Source organism: Melanostigma gelatinosum (assembly GCF_949748355.1).
Source record: "Melanostigma gelatinosum genome assembly, chromosome: 17".
NCBI lineage: Eukaryota > Metazoa > Chordata > Actinopteri > Perciformes > Zoarcidae > Melanostigma > Melanostigma gelatinosum.
In genome coordinates, this window is record NC_136650.1 from 15,375,574 (window position 1) to 15,396,771 (window position 21,198).

General features: G+C 44.1%; 2 protein-coding genes across 5 annotated transcripts; one reads left to right on the forward strand and one right to left on the reverse strand.

The window, feature by feature from the left end:
- Positions 1-240: 240 nt before the first annotated feature.
- oxnad1 (oxidoreductase NAD-binding domain containing 1) lies at positions 241-6,739 on the reverse strand. 2 transcript variants are annotated; one of them, XM_079288513.1, is made up of 8 exons: positions 6,426-6,739; positions 6,138-6,254; positions 5,635-5,701; positions 5,396-5,499; positions 3,332-3,473; positions 1,948-2,193; positions 1,697-1,805; positions 241-1,503 (listed from the first exon to the last, which is right to left on the reverse strand). In XM_079288513.1, exons 2-8 carry the CDS (start codon positions 6,245-6,247, stop codon positions 1,346-1,348), a joined length of 936 nt encoding a protein of 311 aa, XP_079144639.1. In that variant the 5' UTR covers positions 6,248-6,254; positions 6,426-6,739; the 3' UTR covers positions 241-1,345. The 2 variants fall into 2 exon arrangements, with proteins under 2 accessions (XP_079144639.1, XP_079144638.1); XM_079288512.1 differs by having other exon boundaries at positions 6,138-6,259.
- Positions 6,740-13,949: 7,210 nt separating this feature from the next.
- Positions 13,950-21,075, forward strand: wipf3 (WAS/WASL interacting protein family member 3). 3 transcript variants are annotated; one of them, XM_079288282.1, is made up of 8 exons: positions 13,950-14,196; positions 15,873-15,958; positions 16,687-16,840; positions 17,442-17,603; positions 17,706-18,422; positions 19,213-19,350; positions 20,277-20,381; positions 20,474-21,075. In XM_079288282.1, the coding sequence occupies exons 2-8, from the start codon at positions 15,890-15,892 to the stop codon at positions 20,512-20,514; spliced, it is 1,386 nt and encodes a 461-aa protein (XP_079144408.1). In that variant the 5' UTR covers positions 13,950-14,196; positions 15,873-15,889; the 3' UTR covers positions 20,515-21,075. The 3 variants fall into 3 exon arrangements, with proteins under 3 accessions (XP_079144408.1, XP_079144410.1, XP_079144409.1); XM_079288284.1 differs by having other exon boundaries at positions 20,280-20,381; XM_079288283.1 differs by lacking the exon at positions 13,950-14,196 and adding an exon at positions 15,322-15,425.
- Positions 21,076-21,198: the final 123 nt, after the last annotated feature.

Here is a 21,198-nt window from a genome sequence, read left to right on the forward strand (position 1 = left end):
AGTAATGAAGCAGAATTATCAGACCAATATCTCAAACGTTGGATACAAGAGAAAATTATGTTTGTAATTTGGGAGAACTAACCTTTAAAAAGGTTTCTTTTCTTGTGTAAATTAGAAATCAACTATTTATTACTTATTTCCTGGACCACCTGTGACGTGTCAGTAGTGTAACATGTGAGTCTTTATATGAAAGCAGAGGCCAATAAAGTGTTTGAAAACAGATTGACTCAATTTCTTTTATTTCCTTTAAATCTCACATTATCTGCACAAACTGAGGACGAAACGCAAGAAACCACTCAAAAATGAGTCAACCGCGTCGCTCCCACTGAGAGACGACAAGACGCTCGTAACCATCTCCCAGAGATGTTCAGTGATCCAAGCCAATCAGAGACCACCTGGAGGTTCCATTACAGCGCACCATGGGACACTCACTCCACCCCTGGAGGCGTTAGTGTGCTGTTGAGTAAAAGTCTATGTGAGATGAGCGCCGTGTATGCAAGTGTGTGATAGAGCCAGGGACACTTGCCAATATGTGGGAGACTGTTAGGTTGTTGACTCTGAAAATACACTTGGTGTGAAGTCTGCATGGGAGTAAAATGTGATAAAAACTAAATCGCTCCAATGTAACTCAGCCAACCAACGACTCAAATAAATAGCTCTTGAGTTATATATACACAGTTTAACACTTCTAAGATCACATGATCAAGTCAGCAGAGGTATGTTGATAGAAGGAAATGAGTCACTCGTGTAAAATAATAGTACAGATTGCTACTTTGCACCGATCTTCTGTGTCCTGGAGACTGAAAACAACAGTTTGACATTTTGGGAAATGCACTTCTTCACTTTCTTGCCGAGAGTTAGATGAGCAGATCAATACCACTCTCACCTGTCCGCTACACATGAAGCTAAAGCCGACTCTGTTGGAAGCTTACAAAATCTTATATTAATATATATAATTATTATATTACATCTTGCTTGTTTCATCCATAAAAAAAAAAAAAAAATAGTTTAGCACATAACCCCACAACGTGTCTTTTTACTCTCCACACTGAGCTCTTACTCATCTAACTCTTAGCAGACGTTGTGCTTAAATTGCGATTTTACAGTCTGCGCAGTCCTTTTTAGATAATAAGAAATTAAACTCCTCCCTCGTCTATTGTGAGTCAGCTGCTAGCTTTAGAGTAGGCGGTCCCAGCGGTCTATCGCAGATCAGGCACAGGTTGCAGTAGCAGCGATCGGAGGGTGAATGTCCTTATCACTGGAATCTTTCACTTGGTTTCCATTCTCACCATACCCCATACTCCCCCCCCGCCTGAGGGAGGTTTCTGAGAATCCTAAAAAGGGTCTACCACCACTTTTCGAAGAGGATTCTGTCTTTCGGGAGGCCGAAGTCCATGAGGGTTTTTGAAAGTGCTTGGATCATGGGCCGGGGCCCACACAGGAAACACAAAGTCCTCTGCGGGTCCACATGAGCCCGCAACTCCTCTTCTGTGATTCTCCCGCCTGGTCGAGACACAAGGGAAGTCAATCAATTAATCAAGAGTCCCTTCTTTGAGAGAACCTGTTCTACATGGCGACGGACATAAATCAACAAAGACAGGCTGTGGTAGAATGTGACAGTCGCTAAATCATCCCTGCGAGCAAAGAAAAGTGTTCACGTGTAGTGTGTGTGTGTGTGTGTGTGGGCACCACTTACGGTTGATGAATGGCTGGAGGTGCGAGTCCACATCTGTGCTCTGTTGCGTGACGTGGAGGTCACAGGAGAGCTTGTCAGGGAACTCCCGACACGCCTCGATGATGGAGCTCTGGGAACACAGACGGTAGTTTAGGCCCCAACACGCTGCAACACACCCGCACATATATATATTCCACACATGTGGACACTGTTGCGTGTGCAGCTAGCCAGAGATAATCAGAAATTTAAACAAATCAGTGTCCAAAACACACTTTGAAGAGCAGCTCCTGGGTGTTCTTGGCGCTGTAGCAGAGGTGAGCAGAGCCTATCTTGTAGTCCCGCCCACCAGAGGCCTGGTTGAGATGCAGCAGACCGGCTGTGTGCAACAGGATCGAGTACAAGGGGTTGATCCCGACGCCGCCGGCCAGCAGCAGCAAATCCACGGCGGGGTCAGAGGGCGACGGGTTGAAGAAGAAGTCCCCGCCGACACGCATGGCCACTCGAGAGCCCACCGCACACTGAGAAGAGAGACAGATGGACGCTGTAGGGTCATTTAGACACATTTCTCTTTGCGCAGTAGCTGAGATACATCGTTTGAATGCAAACACACAACAAGCCTAAGCTGAGGTACGGGTGAAAGCGATTTCACAAGTTGTGCAGAGACGGTCTATTGAAGTAACAAAAAACAAAAGCAGATAAATATACACCTACATCTGCTTTTGTACACATGTAAGCACACACAAAACACACACGTAATAATGCTCGCATCCTTTATCTGCTGTCGTGGGCCCCCGCGCTACTCCTGCTCACAGAGAGCAATATCAAAGAAATGGATCATCAAACGCTGCCGGAGCACAGAGCTGTAAGTCTCAGAATGCTCAAACACAGCACACTGCCTTCTGATGCTTATTTACACAAGGCACGGGAGCTCAAAGCTGTTTATTAGGGCACATCATCAACCACGGAAGCTGCAAGAGTACAGACGTGGAAGAGAAAGGCAAGCAGGAAGGATACACTATTCATACTTACACAACCACTCACACCTACCACTACTGGATTAAGAAAAAAAACACTGCCGTTTGGAGCAAATCCTTGCAGACAAAATACGACTGTATTTGTATTACCTTTATTGATGCATTCACACAACCATTGTTCACCCTGTCGGCTTGCTCTACATACAAACTTAGCTTCATTATCATAATTCTACTTCAGAACTACTGAGCAGGCAATTTTAAAATTTGCTGAGTCACTTTAACGAACCCTTGACAGCAATCGCACATGATTGAAAAACATCAGGGGTCACATGGCTGTTTGCTAACAACACCTGAAAGAAAAACCTGATGAAACTGATGATGATTTATGTGGTTTAATGAACTAAATGTTTAGCTGGGAGTGTTTCGCTAGCTTTTAATGTGAACTTTTAGTGCAGGTAGGTGCTCTGATTTGCCATTTTCCCTTTCTTGGAATAACCACAGGTGTGATTTTGTGTCAGTCTTCCTTTCCTAACTCTATAACACCAGAAACCTTTTCTCAACAGCCTGATCGCTCTACTCATTCCCTTTCTGCATCTATTTTTCTTGCCCCCCCCCCCCCCCCCCCCCCAGGGAAATGACCACTCTGTAATTTTGGGAATGTTCCAGACCGCGCTCTACTCACCATGGTGTGGATCCAGTGTGCTGGAGGGTGTTTGGTGTATTTGACAGCCAATTCGACGACGCCCTCCCTCTGCAGCAAACCCGGGCTGGAGCACATGGAGAAACCTCCCACCGTCTCCACGCCGGGGATGAAGAAGTCCACCCTGCACACACAAGTCAATATTTCATGAATTAGTCAACTCATTTAGTCTATATAAGTGGATGTTATGAACATGATATCCATGTCAAGTTACAATGTTTAGTAAAACTATTTGGAGTTATCAAAAAATATGTATTCCAGTGGTTGAAATTGGCTACTATGCTTGTTTTGACATTATTGTTGTTATTAATATTTGTAAGAGTTGTATTGCATCACATACATGTCGTTATGAAACATAATCACTTCGTTTTAACCTGTATTCTTTGTGTTTTCATACAAAAGTCACATTATTCTCATTGGAAATGTAGCTTACTGATCAGATTTCTAAACAACAGTTAATTGAAGAGCGAAAACATGCTGAATAGAGTGCTGACCCTTGACCTCAGTAGAGGTGGCAGCCTGTTCCAGAAACAAACCCAGAACAAACCCAAACCAGATGGAAAGTTTCCTGCTAGTTAGTGTAGACAAAGTGTAGCAAGCCAGTCTCACAGCCAATGCGGCGGCGTTTGTCCATCAACACGCGGACGAGAGAACCCCGAGAAGAAAACAGCAATACTCAACAACACAATGACCCTCTGTTACACGAGAGGCAAACGCTGACTTCTCAACCCTCGGAGGCATCTGCTGTGAAGACGCACACATACGTTCCACCCACATCCTCCTCCTCTCCCACCTGGAGACGAACAACTAAACAGTCCTGTTTCTCTGAAATACTGAAAGTCAAGGATTTCCATCTATTTCCATTCATTATCAGCTGCCGCAGGGTTTCATGTCTCACCACCACCGCCCACCTACAGTATGGGCTCATGTACAGAGACTGCAGGGTACTAATTAACATTGACAGACAGAAAGAAAAAGAAGCTCTTCCCTCATTGTTGAAGTAATTAACTCGCTATTATGACTATAAGGGACTCGCTGAAAGTTAACTTGCGAGGGAAAACATTTCCCAACGTCGCGCACCACTCAAACACGAGGCAGAGAGTCTCAAACACCTTTCATATCAAAACTGCAAGAGTGCATTCAACCCAGTGCAGACGGCAGTTACCTTCACAAATCTACGAGCAAACTGGAGCTTATCAAGTCCCCAACTATTCTCATCCTTACCCGAGAAGAGGCTCTAAATAATTCATACGCTTTGATCTTTCTTTAAGCTGATGTGATGTATTCCACAACAGCCGTTTTCTTTTCATCAACATTAATATTGAGCTGTTTGTAAACTTATTTTTTCCATCAAAATGATGTGAGAAAGGAAACCCAACAGGCCAATGGTAGGACAAAGCAAACACAACGCCACCACCGTGTGGTTACTGTTAGTATTACAGCACTGTCAAGGGTTTCATAAAGCTCCCTCTGTTGTAAATTGTTTCAGTTGTATGTTTACTTTTATTGTGAAGAGCATGAAACAGGAAGTGCTTTTACTGTGAAGAGCGAGAAGTCACATGGTACGTGTGTTATTGATGCTAACAATGATGATGATAGAAGGAAAACCCTATATGTCGGGTGCAAGAGTGCGCTCCGTTTACTGCAACAGTTGTAATACTGCAGTTTGAGAAGTAAACGTGTTCCGTTCAAACCAGACGTGTCTTGGTCGTCAATAGAAGCTCCACTTCACAACACCCTCGGACACTAACTTAGACCTATTTGGCAGGTTCTGTTTCATAAAGGCAGTGTTACTAATGGTAACTTCTGCTTTGAGTCTAACTGGTCAGAGACTAGATCAAGGACGCTGATGTTCACACAATGTCGGCAGAATGGGGGAGAACAAGGGGGGGGGGGGGGGGTTCATCCAACAGAGGGGGCCCAAAACTAGTCTTAAAAACACATCGATACAGCAGCTGAGCCCCTCAACAACAAGGTTGATCTAAAACGTGACCCCTCTCGTGTCACAACACAATGTGACAGTGATCCTTAAACTGCTTTACTCACCACTGTCCTGCTTTGAAGCTGAAGTCTGGGTGGACAGCTACTCTCACACGTTTCACCGTCTCGGACTCATCCACGATGCCACATACTTGGGCTGGATACAGAGCCTGTGTGAGGCAACCAGTAAACAAACAAACGCACACACAGAGGAGTGGGTGAATAACCTCAGCAACGTATACTGTTAAAAAGTGCCACAGGATACAGACGGGATGAGTGTAATCAACAAGAAAATATCAACTCACATTATGTCTGTAGTTGCTCGATGTCTTCTCTAGATGGTCCATTTGTCTTTCGGAGGACATATTTCCTCTGAAATAAAAATGGAGGTAACATGCTTTGTATGTCAAACATTCTCTAAAGATGTAGAATATTCACAAACTACAAGTGGACTTTGCATCAACAAAGCTTAAATGGCCAGTTCACCTGAATTATACCTCACACCTAATTGTGTCTAGCCATGCGGATAGTTTGGGTTTTCTGTGGGTATGTTCTCACATGTTGGCCATTGACATTTCTGCTGTTGCCCCAATATAACAAAAGGAAAGCCAGCTGATTCAGTATCACCACATACAATCTAAACTAGTGTGGCTCTTACAGTACTGAGGGTTTAAGTTAAACCCCACTTTTACACCTGGTTGGTGTCATATTCTAGTTCTCTTGCTGTCTGTCAGTCTCTACAGTGCCTCAGCAGAGAGCAGCCAGGACACACAATGAACACAGCCGGCACGTTCCAGGTGAATCTCACCTTGTAACGGAGCTGGGGACCAGAAGCCGCCAGCAGAGGAGACCGGGGGCGGCGGGACTCGAGCGAGTGAAGCTTCGGGCAGTGGAGGACCAGAAACAGCGGACGCTCATCGCGAACCTGGGCTGACATCAGGAAAAGAAGAGCAGAAACAAGACAACTGTCACGCGAGGTGAGCACCACGTGTTCTTTTCGCATCGAGTGATAAAATCACTTGTGAGACAAGCCGACGAATCAACAGCTGAGCCCCTCCAACAACAATGCAGCTCAGCTGAAGAGTCACGAACTCACCGAATAATCGAGTATCTCTTCCCGGTGCAACGGACGTCGGAGCGTTCTCCGTGTTAAGTTAAATGACACCTTAGGGTTCACTCGTCGACGGTTAGCTACATCACCAGGACGTCAGTTTTCATAATGCTGGCTAGCTTTAGCTAACTAGCTATCAAATGCCGGTTTGTTATTTAACACATACAGCGAGCTCCTTTTCTTATCGCGATAAGATGGACGTCTGTGTTTTGTCATGTGGTATTCATATTTATCTTCGGAGTAATCATGTTTAACGTGACATGACTCTACTGATGTTTTCTTCTTCTTCTTCTTCTTCTTCTTCTTCTTCTTCTTGGACCTGTACTGCGGCTAACGTCTTCTTCTACGATGTGGAGCGCTTGGCATTCAATGTATTGCAGTAGCGCCCTCCTCTGGCGCGTTGGAACACGCGCACCCACACACACGCACACACACACTGTTTAAATTGATATGTAACTAAAAAAGGTTCAGAAATAGGAGGGCCGGATTCAGAATTATTAATAACCTTTACAATTATATATTTGTCTGAAGTTGTATTTCACTCAAACTATTTCATGGGATTGTTGGTAAAATTGAGGTGCGTCAGTGGTTAAAATAAGTCCACAAAATGGTCCGGCCTCACTACTTGTTGCATGTCTTTGTGGTTATGTGTCTTTACTTCTACAGTTACAAGGAAATGTTAGCACTAGAAATAGAAGAGTAGAACAAGCATGACAAGTCTCCAAAGTGACAGTTTATTCAACCGAATACCTGTATGTATGTGTGCATAGCTGCATGTTAATAACTGTGTTTGCTGTCTGTTATAAGCATAGTACACAAAGAAAATATCCACTAACTGCAAGATTCCTTTATGCATTCCTGACAGTTTCATCTTCAGCGTCTGCGGTGAAGCTGAGGTGAGTTTCAGATGGTTTACTCACCGTTTAATAACTCCAAAAGGCACAATGGAAAACCGGCCCAACAATGCAATACATCGAAACTCATTACATTCACAAGAACAGGACTCGGCCTGCTCCACCCTGCTCTGGACTGTTTCTTTGTTTAGTTCGTACAATTCCCTCATCCATTTGACCCATATTACCATCAGCTGTGAGCTGGAATGTGAGTAATTTCTGTACCTGTGAGGTGACCGGTGTTTAAATAACCTTTAAGTGTTTGTGCTGTCAGAGACGGCCATAAACCGGTTCAGTGCTTGTTACTGTCCTTAGATACAGTAGCTACTAACTTCCCTTGAGAGGTTTTTGTGAGCTGACTCTACCAGTCCAACTGGCTGCCTTCCTGCTCTCCCACGGCCAGCATGCCACAGCTCAACCTGTTGTTCCATGCTGCACAATGACGGATCATTTTCAGGTTCGTCACGTACAGAGACTTATCGGACTCATACGCACAGGACACATGCGTGATGCAAGCACACTACCGTCATCACACACGAAAACACACGCGTAGACGGGCGCACGTATACCTGTCTGCATCTGAGTCAACATACATATTAATAGACGGCAAAGTGAGTCCCTTTGTGTCCATTATGTCTCTAAATTGGTCCCATCCTATAAACTTGCAAATAGCAGCTATTTATATGTACCAGGATCAGGCCTTTTTGAGATTTAGAAATAATTTTTGAATGCCGAATTAAATTCCAGTTACTAACAATAAATAAAAATGACAATTTTACTTCATGTATCTGCGATGAATAGGAAAACAGTATATGTTTTTACACTTGACAGTCCAAACGTGTTTGTTATTGACTCCAGAAGTTCAGTTCAGAAGTTTGCAATGGAATAAAGTCAACCATCGCTGTGGAGAGTATTCCCTTATACAATCCGTGGTTAATTATCTCTCTACAACGTCACTTAGTTTACACACAGTCTACACGTGCCTCTCAGTCTCAATTGGCAAATGCTCTGATTTCACCCTGAGGAAATCCCTCAGTCAAAACTGGTACATGTTCAATGAGACATACGTATCTGTATGAATGCTTTCTTTATCTGGCGCGGTTGAAGTTTATGATGAACTTTCAGAGAGACGATGGTTTGAGGATTTGGGACGGAGGCAGAGTAAAACTGAGAGGCGACGTGAAAAGATAACATCCTGTGATTGTGATGCTGTTTAGACCAGAGGACGTTATCTCCATGCGGACTGTGGGTGAGGAGGACAGCAGGACGTGTCGAAATGATTCATCGATTGTTTGAAGTAATTCATCAGGTAAAAAATGTCAAACACGGCAAAGATGAACCGATTCCAGCTTCTAAATGTAAGGATCTGTTTCTTTTTTTTTGAATGAAATTGAATATATGTGAGGTTGGCTTGACAATACTCGTCATCTTTCTCAAGAAATGTGATGGGCAATTTTCAGATGTTTCACTTATCAAGCAATTAATAAAGTTATCACAAGAGATCCAACCGATTAACTCACAATGAAAACAATCATTCGTTGCGGCACTAGAACGTTAATCTGACGGGTCATCTGGATCTGCAGTGTGTCTGTATTCATGTGTTTATTTATCCATTGCACTCATGCTTACCTGTGTGTGCAGGATCAAGTAGAATGAAGGACAGCATTCTGTGTGTGGTGGAGAGAGGAAATGACTCCGTGGAGTTTCGACTGGGATGGGAGACGTGAGGAGAGGGAGTCCCTCAGGTATGCAGGCTGCTGAAGGAGAGAAACTCACATTCCTGTTGCTACAACAACTTTCACTCTAAACATTGGAGGACGACAAAAGACATTACCTGATTCCTCCCCGCTCTCTTCTGTCTTTTTCTCCGATTCGGGCCGTGTCTTCACAGAAACCATTTGATAATCCAAAGGCATACCGAGACAGAACAGCCTCACGTCCTGTCCTCAGCTGACATTTTCGAAACTTGGCTTCAACACAATAGATAGTTGAGATTTAGATTGTCCCTTTTGTGATGTATTTTAATCCTAATGACAATAATGCACAATATGTCCCAATCCTCTACAAAGCTCTGATTGTGAATCAGTGTGGAGTAACTGCTTAAACGTTTGTGCACACATGAACTGTATGGGATTGTGTTTTAAGGATGTGCACCGTGAGAATGTTCTTATTTCAAAGAGGTTTGTATTACTGAGATTTTGCTAAAGATGTTACTAAAGTTATAGTACAACATTATCAGCAAAATGTCCATACATATAAATAAAGCAAACAAAAAAGCCCATTTATATTATTGTATTGATGTTCATGAAGGGCTCTTTACTCTTGTAGCTGGTCCAGGTGGAGCATCATACTACTTTCCACCACTTCCATTATTATAATGATAATTTATTAACGTATTATGAAATGACTGTAGATATTACAGCTTATTAGAGAGTGAGAGACTCATGTCCGGTGTATGGACGAATAAGGTACAAAAATGAGTAAACAGGTGGGTAGATGCATTTTTTCTCAACCTGGCAACCCAAAAGTTACATTAAACACAAATTATTTTTCAACTGTTCATTTTTTAGACAATGATACCCCATAATAAGCGTAATACAAACCCTGTTTAACATTTTATAATTGTTTTTTAGTTATTAATAAACCATACACACAACTGAGTGTTTTTAGTGCTTTAGTGCTTTTAAACACTATCTGTATGTCTGGATACATGTTACTCTATCAATACTGGGCTGTTGATGATGCAGCATGTGTTGAATTGTGATAACTGGGCATGTCCTGATATTGTGTCATTCCGACAGACTAAAAGCTAAACTGACTGACCCCATGCAGAGTTGGACTTGAAAGTAGAGTGCCAAACACCAGCGGAAACATCCGGTAGAGTCACGCATGACAAGTAGCCCGGCAGGTGAAACCGGCGCCAGGCCAAACTGCTTCCCTTTGCTGAATGTGAACTTACGACAGCAACAATTGCACGTCGAGTGCAGCAAAGTTATTTCAGGAGTCTCCTGACTTCTTCCGGTCGCACGCCCCCTCTGGTCATGTCCGCACAGGGTCTCAAGTAAAACCTTGTAGCCTAACCATACTGCCGACTCTGCAGCCTGTTTTCATCGTTGGCTATGAATAAACCATTCCATTGCATTCATTTGCATAACACCGTACAAGTCATTGTGGGTTTAAATAACTGGGCGTCTACAATTGGAACATAATTTGGCTCTCTGGCTTGGGTTGGGTTCAGGTGATACAAAGGGCCCTTTTTTTAAATCTGTCACTGAAGAGGCGCAAGCTCCCATGGGGTATGTTGCTAAGCAACCACAAGCCCCGCCTACCATCACAGTACATTCACCTGAGCAAGAGAGCTCACGTGACAGACCCTGAGAGTTTATCCAATCAGGAGTGAGGACAGGTGCTTGGAGAGGAGAGTTTCGGAGGCGGAAACCTGCCGGTTCATTGGAAGAAAGCCGCTCCTTATATAAGTGTCAATTCATTTGAATTGCATAAGAACAGTAGAGGTATTCGACGAGAGGAACCGGATAAACATTTAATATTTTGGAAGTGGGAGATGCAAGGAGGCAGCACACCTGGCTCGTGCGTAATATGGATACTGCTGCCACGGTCTCCTGAAGAACTGCTGTCACACTAGTGCTCCACCGCTGAAGAAGAAGACACCGACTTGTTTTGTGGATTTACATCTCAGAACAATCAAAAGTGTGACACTTACACTTTGCTGCTGGTCGTTTTGAGTGTCCACACACTACACTTCACTACAGTAGCTCAGGTAAGAGTTCAGTCAAGAGTCGGCTTTGTTTTGCGCATTGTTCACCTGTAATTCACGGCTTGGGTTTGCGCCTCTGTTCTCACGACTCATTAAACCAGTTTTACAGATTAAGTAACACTGGTTATTCTCAGGATTAGCTGGTATAAGAAGTTGTTTTACCAGTGGAAAATCGCTGCTAGTGGAGACACGAACTCGCATTCCATTTTAAAATCATGATATTCAAACAGGGGGTTTGGATGAAGGGGGTTTGAGGGTGAGGATGAAGAAGTGGAGCCTGACGAATGTTAGGACAAGAATGTGTCGGTGCGACATTTTATGAAATCAAAGACAATATTGCAGACACCATTTTAAAAGGTATAATTTGATGTTTTACTAGACATGAGACAGTTCAGAACATGAAGACCTCTCAGATGAGATCTCATGACTTAAAAACAATGCTGATGCAGAGGAGAAGATCTCAGCTGAATTACTGACGGTATGTGTTTCCTGTTCCAGCGCCCTCCAGTCAAAAGATGACAGACAGGGCCCCATGGTGGAAGGCTTTCCTGCCAAAGAAGAAGATCGGGGGCTCCAAGGACACCAGTTCATCCCACACCTTTGACGTTGACTTCGACCCTTTTGCACAAGCCGCTGAGAAGCAAAAAGACCCCACAGCCTCCAAGACCAGCGGCGACCAGTCCCTGTCTCAACAAGAGTCCAACAAGACCTCCAGCATCCTCCGTGATGACACCTATGACGACTCCCACCTGGAGTCTGTCTTCAACGAGCAAACGTGCCGCAGGAACATGAACGTGTCACGTTCGGGCCGGTTCAAGGAGAAGCGGAGGGTGCGCTCAAGCCTTCCTGTACAAAACAATGAGACAGAGAATGTGGCATCAGGGAGGGAGGACATGTGGTGTCAGTGAGGAGGAGTAGATGATCAAAGACTGCTTTGTTTTGAAAGATGCTTGAAGAAAAAGAGAGGGCTTTGAGTTCATGAAGATGCTTCATTTTTTTGAGGCATACCAAGAGGTCTGCTGTATGTTGGTGATGATGAAGATGACAAGGAGCATTCAACTTTTAGCACAATACTGCAAGAATGAGGTTATGTGGTACATGAAATATTGGAAATGTGGACATTTTTGTTGATAGACTTTTCCCAGAAGGCCACAGAAACGATGATAAATTACCTGAAATCAATTATATTTGTTCTTAGGGTGGTTACCGAACCATTTTGCCAACAATATCCCGCAGCTCAAAAGAAGATATACAATATTATAACTGTAAACACTTTAAGAGCCTATAGTTCATGTCTTCCAGTGTTTCAGTCACATACTGTGTCATCAATGGACAACTCCTGAAATGACCCACAACCTTTTAAGAAAACACAAACCCCGAATGCAATTTTCTGTGTGATATGCTCCTGGAAAATATTGTTGTTGATGTTTACATTATTTCCATAATAATAATATTTTATGTTTGCTAATGAAGGATAAGTATAATGCTCTTTATAGAAAAAAAATATTGTTGTTGATGTTTGTTGATTCTAAAGGGTTAGAAGGATGTTTATGAAGGTGTAAAAGGATTTCATAATTATGTGTGAAAAGAAATCAGTTAGCCTTAGCGGAACAAATTAAATGATGCGAACAGCTTTTAGTCAGAAGCTTTTAGTCAGATGCACTTGCCAGCACGATGCATAAAATACTTTGAATGAAGGATGAAATCGAGCATGTTTTATGACATAATGGGTCCAGCTGAAGTAAGAAGCTGTTATGTTGTGATATCCAGCTGAATGAGCTATGGGCCATGTAGCCAAAGAAGTAGGATCCAGATGTAGTTTGCTTTGCAGGACTACTGTATTTGGGACCACCTGTGAATACTTAAATGAAGGCAAAATATGAGAAATAAATCGGATAACTGCATGAATGTGTGTATGTGCATGTGCCTTATTATCGTATTCAATCACAATCCAATGGCTCAACTTGGACAGTGCAACGTCAACTTAGTGTTGTCCCTCTCGCGACAGTCCCTCTGTGTCTTAAAATAGACACTGATAGAAGAAAGAGTAGCAAAAAACAGACATTTTGCAGTGACATCGCAAGAAAGTCTCATGAACAAGAATAGGTGCACTTCACTCCGTATCATCGGTTTTCTGGAAGAGGCAATATGTGATTATCACAGTCTGAAAAAGGCAAATACAAGGAATGAAGGCCATGTGACGCGTCTGCAGTGTCAAACTCAGGCTTAAGTTACAATGTTCTGCCACTTAAAAGGGAGGAGCACGCCTGTATCACTGCATTCCTTGGTCACTGTTGAGGTTCGAGGTGCGTGCGCTGATGTAGAAGGGTTATGACTGATGCGCCATTTAAAATCACTTCATGATTCTCAGATGTAAGTCATTGATATCTAATTATCAGCTCGTTAAGTGAAACTGATTAGTTGGTATTAAATGCACACCTTTGGACTTTGGATGACCTGTATTGTCATATGTGCAACACAAGGGGGCGAAAATGTGCACAATCGTCGAAAAAATAGAGTTGAGTGGAACCAAAATATTCTGAGTTGAGAAAAAAAAGTCCATCGAGTACAGAAAAGTCATGGTTGCAGACCTCCTCGCCTCTCAGTCCGAGCCGGTTATCATGCCTGTTCATACAGTTGATTCTATGTCACACTGGTGTCATTCAAGGTGAAGGAAAGTTTCTTGGCAACTGCATGAAGTGAAGTGAGACGACGACACCGAGCCTACGGTCATGCCCCGCCCCCGCCTCTCTCTCATTGGTCCCGTGTTGAGTGCGGAGCGGTAAGGTGTGGCCTTGCACTGCTCGCCTCCTGCAGGGCGCTCACAAGGGAATAAACAGCCAGAGCCAGATAGAAACCGTTGTGCGCGACCGCTATTTCGTGCTTTTCCCCCCCACTATACTCAATGGGCACCATCGTGAAGTAAAATGAAAAGTTTGTGGAACTTTTAGTTGTCGTCAGGCCAAACGCCGGATACGTGTTGTCCTCATTCGACTATAAATAACGCGCACTATGCGGCCACTGTGCTGCGGTCTCTCTCACTGAAGCTCTCTCTGCTAACAGGTGGATTTCGGATATTTTCGTTCAGGTAAGACAACGCTGCTGTCTGTTATTAATGCACAGATGTATGTGACAGGCGGTAATTCGTAATTCCGCAAAATCGCATGTGTTATTATAAGGGAGCGACAAGGGTTTCTATAAGAACTGTTTATTCAAGCACCTTGTCTTATTACTGTCTACCCACAGGGTCATTTTAGTGGATATAGGTTTGAGACTCTTGTTCCTTTTGAACCTTGGATGGAGGTGACAAAATAAGGAATATTTACGCTTCAAAACAAATGTGTTATCCGACAAAGTGTTGTTATTCATGAGTGGGGGTCAATTACACGTCCAACCTGTTATAAAACTCAAAAAATAGAAATCAAAATGATTTATTTAGAATTGCAACATAAAAAGTAGGCTCCCGTCAACACATCAATCACAGACAGAGACTACATGAAAACCCACTGATTTACAACATGACACCCTCTCCATTCATTCATACAATAATAATTACTGTTTCATCCTCAAGTCAGTCAGGACAGCCTCAGCTGGTGCTCCATGCCCTCAATTCTTTTGCATGTCATTCACGTAAAAAAAAGTATAGAAATTGCCAGTTAAGGCTGCAGCAGCTGCCACTTCCAGCTGCTTGTGTGTCATCAGATCTTCCTTGCTTTTTTGAAGATAGCAAGAAGAACAAGACGTCCTAGACAAAAGAGGAGCATTTCCACTCCGTGTCCCACGTGTTCCAATCGGGCTCAGCTGACCAGCGTCCAGCTTTGCCCCCTTTAAAGACCTATAGCAGGGTCACAGAGGCTGCTTGACACAGATAGGAAGATAGAAATAGCAACGGAGGACAGTCTGCCAGTTGCATAGACGGGAGGCATGACTTGTGCACGCACACAGAGGAACAGATACATAGAGGTTCAACCAAAACAAACAGGTTCTGTACTGTGTTTTGTTAAATTGCTCAGGAGGAGCATGTGCGAATTCCACAGAGAACCGAACGCGCACAGACCTCGCCGTGTTTTCAGTCTTTCGGAGACATGCAAGACAGCTCGTCAAGAATTTATGATGTCAGAAAAGTGTGGAGATCTCAGTGACTGTCGCTGTGGATCATTACGCTGAGTTGCCAACAGCACGTGGAGATTGAAAGACGGTGACATAATCTGGGACATGAACTGTCCCTGGACAGTTGCTGTTTGGCCACCGGCGCTTATCAGACTTCGATTACTGAACCAGTTGCTCTTGATGAGCCACAAGACACCCTGTTACATGGTCAGTAGAAAACTGGGGGGGAGGAGGAGAACAATGAGTGTGCACGCCTTTTTCCTGTGGAGTTCCCTCTCTGTGTTTTCCATTCACTTACTGTAGTGAAGGCCTTCGGTCACTGAGCGACTAGGGGTCCATTACATTTCACACAACACTCTCCATTGTTCCTCTCCCAAGTCCTGCCACATTGGCATTGTGGGAAGAGCAGGAGGACAGGGTCGGGGGAGGATGTGTCAGATTTCTCGAGAGAGGATGGAGCGCTCGCTGTTTCCTGTTTTGCTCTCTACGCTGGTGAAAGCTCTTCCTGTTCATGGAAGAGGGCAGGAGGTCATCGAGCGTGCCCCTTTACACAGTAGCAGCTTCTGAAATAAACGTCCGATAGAAGGTGGTCAGTGGCCGCAGTGCATGGATAGGATGGCGTCTTGTTTTCAGGGTGTGCATTGTCTTCTGCAGGTATCTGAGGCCTCATCATGCCAGTCACCCCACCGCCTCCCCTGGCTCCCCTTCCTCCACCGCCGCCCAGCGCTGCCCTGCCACCGGTAAGACTGTCTCTCTAACATTCTCTCATGCAATTGCAAAAACTCACTCGTGTCCTTCTCGCTGACCATCAACCGTCACCTGTAGGTTATTTACATTATTGATTAAGGTAATACACACACACACACACACAGTAGGGCAGACAGCAGACTCTCAATAGAGTGTTATGTTTCCACAGCAGGCGTTCAGTGTCCTCATGTTAGATGAGTCGCCACTGCCAGCAAACAAGGCCACACTGCACGACACATCAATATGCTGAATACTTTCGCTGCGTCTTCTTTCTTTCTTTATCTTTTTATCAGAGGAGCTGAGGTGAAGTTTAGAAGATGGTGTTGACGCCATACAGTTGTTCTCCCCCACTTCTGTTATGTAAAAATATCACATCAAGTCAAACTTCAAACTCTTGAAAATACACTTATAGGTGCAAGTATTTCGTATTTTTTCGACAGTTTCTCTGTCGATTTTTTGGGGGGATTCAATGTTAGTCCAAGGTGTCGTCTTCAAATATCTTGCTTTGTCTGATCGCCTGTCCGAAACCCAAAGGAATTCAATTTACAATCATGTGAAATAGAAAACATGCCCACAAATCTTTATTTTCTTTATGAGCGCCATCAATTATGAATTGATGATCAAAATAGTCTGTCGTCCAATAGTATCCTGAAGTGGACCCTTACTGTAAGACAGAACATATATTGGGCAAAACACATTTGTTTTTGTCTCTGTGTGACAGTGTCCGTCGGAGCCTCTTAAGCTCCAGTCTGGTGGAGGAGGAGGAGGAGGAGGAGGAGGAGGAGGAAGGAATGCCCTGTTGGCCGACATCCAGAAAGGAGCCCGGCTCAAGAAAGTCACACAGGTCAACGACCGCAGTGCCCCCGCCGTCGACAGTAAGAGCAACATCGATACCGCGCCACAAACGTGCACACAGGCGCTCTCAGTCAAGACACGAAACGATACTCGCATGCATCTGGTGTCACCGACTTCTAGTAATTCTCGATGTGGAGACAAACAGGAGTGGTGCAGGTAGTATTTAATGTAGTTCTTTGGGAGCATGTTGTTTCTCTTTAACCTATATTTATTAAGAATAGACACACCAAGTGGACTCTTCAGGAAGGAACGTCCTACAGCAGATAAAGATGGAGGCAGAATGGGAAACTTGCTACAGTGTATATACAGTGGCAAACACAATAGGCAACACATGCATTGTATCTACAGTATACAAGATTTATATAATAATGTTTATGTATGTGCTGTTTATCTGTCCTTCAGTATTGTATGTGTGCATTCAACTGCATGTTTTCGCCTGTTTGCAAGACAACTTTTCTGAAAACGTTTGGTGCAAAGATCATTAAATGTAACATCAAATCTGAGTAATAGGTGAAAATTCCATCAGAAACATTTACTTTATACTTGTTTGCCATCTAAAAGACATCTAAAGTCATTGTCATGAATCATTAGTAATGTATGTGTACTTGTGTTGTTCCCCAGAGCCCAAGGCCAGCACTGGAGATGTATCCAGCAGTGTTCCTGCTTCCCAGGGCTCATCAGGAGGGCCGGCACCCATGGCACCCTCACTGGGTGGGCTGTTTGCTGGAGGGTTCCCCACTCTCAGGCCTATAGGACAAAGAGACCCAGCAGGCAAGACCCCAGGTGGGCGCAAAATGTCTTGCTCTGACTAAATCTAGATATTATTATCTACTATATTGACCACTCAAATTACGGTAATCCTCTTTTTGTGTGTGTTTGTCAAAGTGTCCCGATCGAGCTCCTCGGTCTCCGTGAAGCCTCTGTGGAACACCCCCACGCCAGCAGACACGAGCAGCGTCTCCGAGCCTCACAGGACGGCGGAGCTCCGAGGCTCCGTCCACCGTCCGCTGGCGCCCTCGTCCTCTGCACCTCCCTCCCCCTCTCACAGCGGCAAGCACCCACCTTCTTTCCCCGCTTCCTCTCCCCCACCTGCCCCGCCCTCTGCTCCGCCCCCGCCTCCCCCACCCCAGGCCTTCCAGGAGCGGCCGGCCAACAGGCCTCCGCCTCCGCCTCTCCCCTCCTGCCCTCCTCCTCCACCCCCGACCCAAGTCACCAAGCCCACCTGGCTCCCCATCCAGCACTCCTACCACACCATCATCTCCCAGCCCTCTACTCCTCCTCCTCCTCCTCCTCCTCCACCTTTCCAGCCTCCCTCTGCTGTTCCAGGAGACCGCTCCTCCGGTTGTTTCTACCCTCTGCCCCCCTCCCCAGTCCACTCTGAACCTTCTAGGTTCACCGTCCTCCGGGACAGCCCACTGGGACCTCCTCCCCCACCTCCTGCTCCCCCTCTACCAGCTTCTTTCAGCCCCAGCTGCCCGTCCACGCTCCCCCCTCCCCCACCCAAGGTGGCAGCAGTGCCCTCCCCAGCCATGCGCTCTCTGCCCCCCTCGTACCCCTGCAACGCTCCAACCCGACGTCCGCCTGCTGTGCCCAGAAGTGCAGGTAGGAGCACACCAAGATGAGAAATTGTCTTTGTTCTCGCCCGTGATCTTTCTGAAGAGGTCGATGAAAAAAATAACCTAAACCCTAAAACAGTAGTTGTTGGGAACTCTACAGGAGTGGCACAAGTTCGATCGTAGGCATTGGAAGATGATTTTCATTTCTATCAAATATTTGCTTTGTTTTTTGTGGAATAACTCTTTGTAGAACTGTTCACAACTCATGGATATGTAACCTCAAGAGAGGTTTAAGTAGACAAAACAGGTTGGAAACCACTGCTATAAAATAGTCAGATAAAATATCGTCTGGAGAGAAATCCAGTTCGCAGAGGAGATGTCGGATTTTTCTTTTCAACTCAACAAAAATACAACAAAGTTTCATCCGAAGCAAGCAACAACCGATACAAAATAAAATGTACATATGAAATAAGTAACATCTACAAAACATGTATCTAATATTGGTTGAAATCTGTGGCTATATACTCATATAATACAAACCACAAATATTAATTCACAATGTATTTGTACATTTCACAACATCTGATTCAACAACATGTTTATAGGGGGGGGGGGGGGTGAAATACCAGTAGAAATATTTCTGTTGTGTCTGTTTGTGTTGCGTCAGCGGCATTTACAAGTCAATGCTTATTGTTTCAGACAATGTGTGAATATGAACTTGCTGTCTCAGTTATCATAAAAGAGCACGTTGGATTTGGATGTATTTTTCATGATGTGCACGCTATTGATGTCTGACACCCCTCTGACTCCTCTGATGTTGTCACACACGGTAACAGCTGTGGGTCGGCTGGCTCCTCCCCCAGCTCCCCCTGCACGTTCCCCCTCTACGGAGCTGTCCTTCCGCATTCCTCCCCCCCCACCACCACCTCTCCTGCCTCCATTTAGTCTCAGGAATGGACACCTGCACAGCCTGGGTGAGTGTGTCTGACGGTTATATATCTGTGTTTATCTTACATTTTAGAGGCCTTTTAGTGGATTTTCTTGTCCAGAGTGGCTTGATGTAATAGTAAAAGTACAATAATGTACTTTTATTACATTTTATTTGTTTAATTCATTAGACTTTGGGCTATCACAACATCAGATTTTCACCGCACGATTATAGTTGCCAAAAGAATTCACAGCGACGATATTATTGCGATATCTACAGAAAATTGGAATTATAATAATAATGCTCTAATTCATCTTAAACTTTGTTTATTGTGCATTTAGTCTCATTTTAGGCAAATAAGGAGGCGCTGGATTATAAACATGATATTATCTTATTATTAACGTGATGTCTATATTTTATTTTAAAAATAAATCACAGTTAATGTATTTCCTACATCATCATTCGAAGTAATGATGATGTAGCTTCGCTGTGTTAACAAAATAATAGCTTGTGAGAAAGAAGTGCAGGATAAAGTGATTTATCTTATTGATGACGAGAGACACTCCTGCATGTGGACAGTATGGACTGCTGTTTTTAAAGTAACGGCAGGTTAAGAACACCTTTCACACGCACTGAGCAGTAGAAAGTACAACTACCTTGGAAAGATGAAATCAAGTTTTCACTCTATTTGCAATATACCATTATGTTTTATACTTTTATTTAATGGGATTCGTATCTTGTTTGATTTGATTATCATAGGAGCAATGTCATTTGATTGTATTGATGAAAAGTGTAACTCTCAGGGTCAAAGTGCTGTAGAGGGAAGGAGACTAGACAAAGGTTGTTTTGGGATGAAAAGGTGAGGAGTTTATTTTTGAGGAGGCACATTATGGAGGTCGAGTTTGGATAACCTTCTATTTGAAAATGAGAACGAAATGGCAGCCTTTGATTGTGTCTTTACTGTATATTTAGCAGATGATTTTGAATCCAAGTTCCAGTTCCACCCCGTAGAGGACTTCCCCCCTCCCGATGAATTCAAGCCTTTTCCTCGGATCTACCCCAGCAAAGAAAATGGAGGTAGCACCACAGCACACTCGCTATTCCTCTTCTTCACCCATGACTTCAGTGTCATCCATTGAGCCTATCTTCCTCTTTCCTCTCTCCTACAGTGAACCCCAAACCACCTGGGATTAGGACACACCTCAGATGAGTCAAGGCCTCACCCTGTCCTTCACCCCCCCCCCCCCCCACACACACACACATCAGGCAGTTAGACTCAACCCTCCTCCTCCTCATGACAATAACATAACTGTCATTGGCTTATTTGGTTGCAGGCTCTGTGTGTGTGTGTGTTGTTTGTGTTTATTGTGTGTGTGTTTGTGTGTGCGAGTGTCAAACAGGGTCCCGTCTTATACTGACTATGTGACCTCTGACTTTTTCCAGTGTGGAATGTTTTGAATGTGTGTGAGGAGGAGGGCTCTGCCTACTCATAAGTTACATTCACACACGCACACAGTGTCTTCCAGCAGTTATATTTAACATGACACTTGACACAGTTTGTAAGCTTTTCAATGAATAGCATATTCTGATTTGATGTATACAATGACCGTCTGTATATAGCCACCGTTAGCAGACTGTAAAACTCATCTTAAACTGAATGTGAACACTTCGATATGCTAACCTCGAGGGTTCATATCGTGGTGCGCTCCTGTTTGTGTCATTTGTTTTTTTTTAAACGCATCTACAAAAGTGTTGAAGAGAATACGCTGACATTTTAGAAGTATGGATGAGTTTTAAGTTACACTGAGGTGTTATGAAGCATGAATGAACGAGGTTTCCTTTCTCACTGTATTAACAAATACTAACACCTGTGAAGACAGTGCCACCTGCTGGT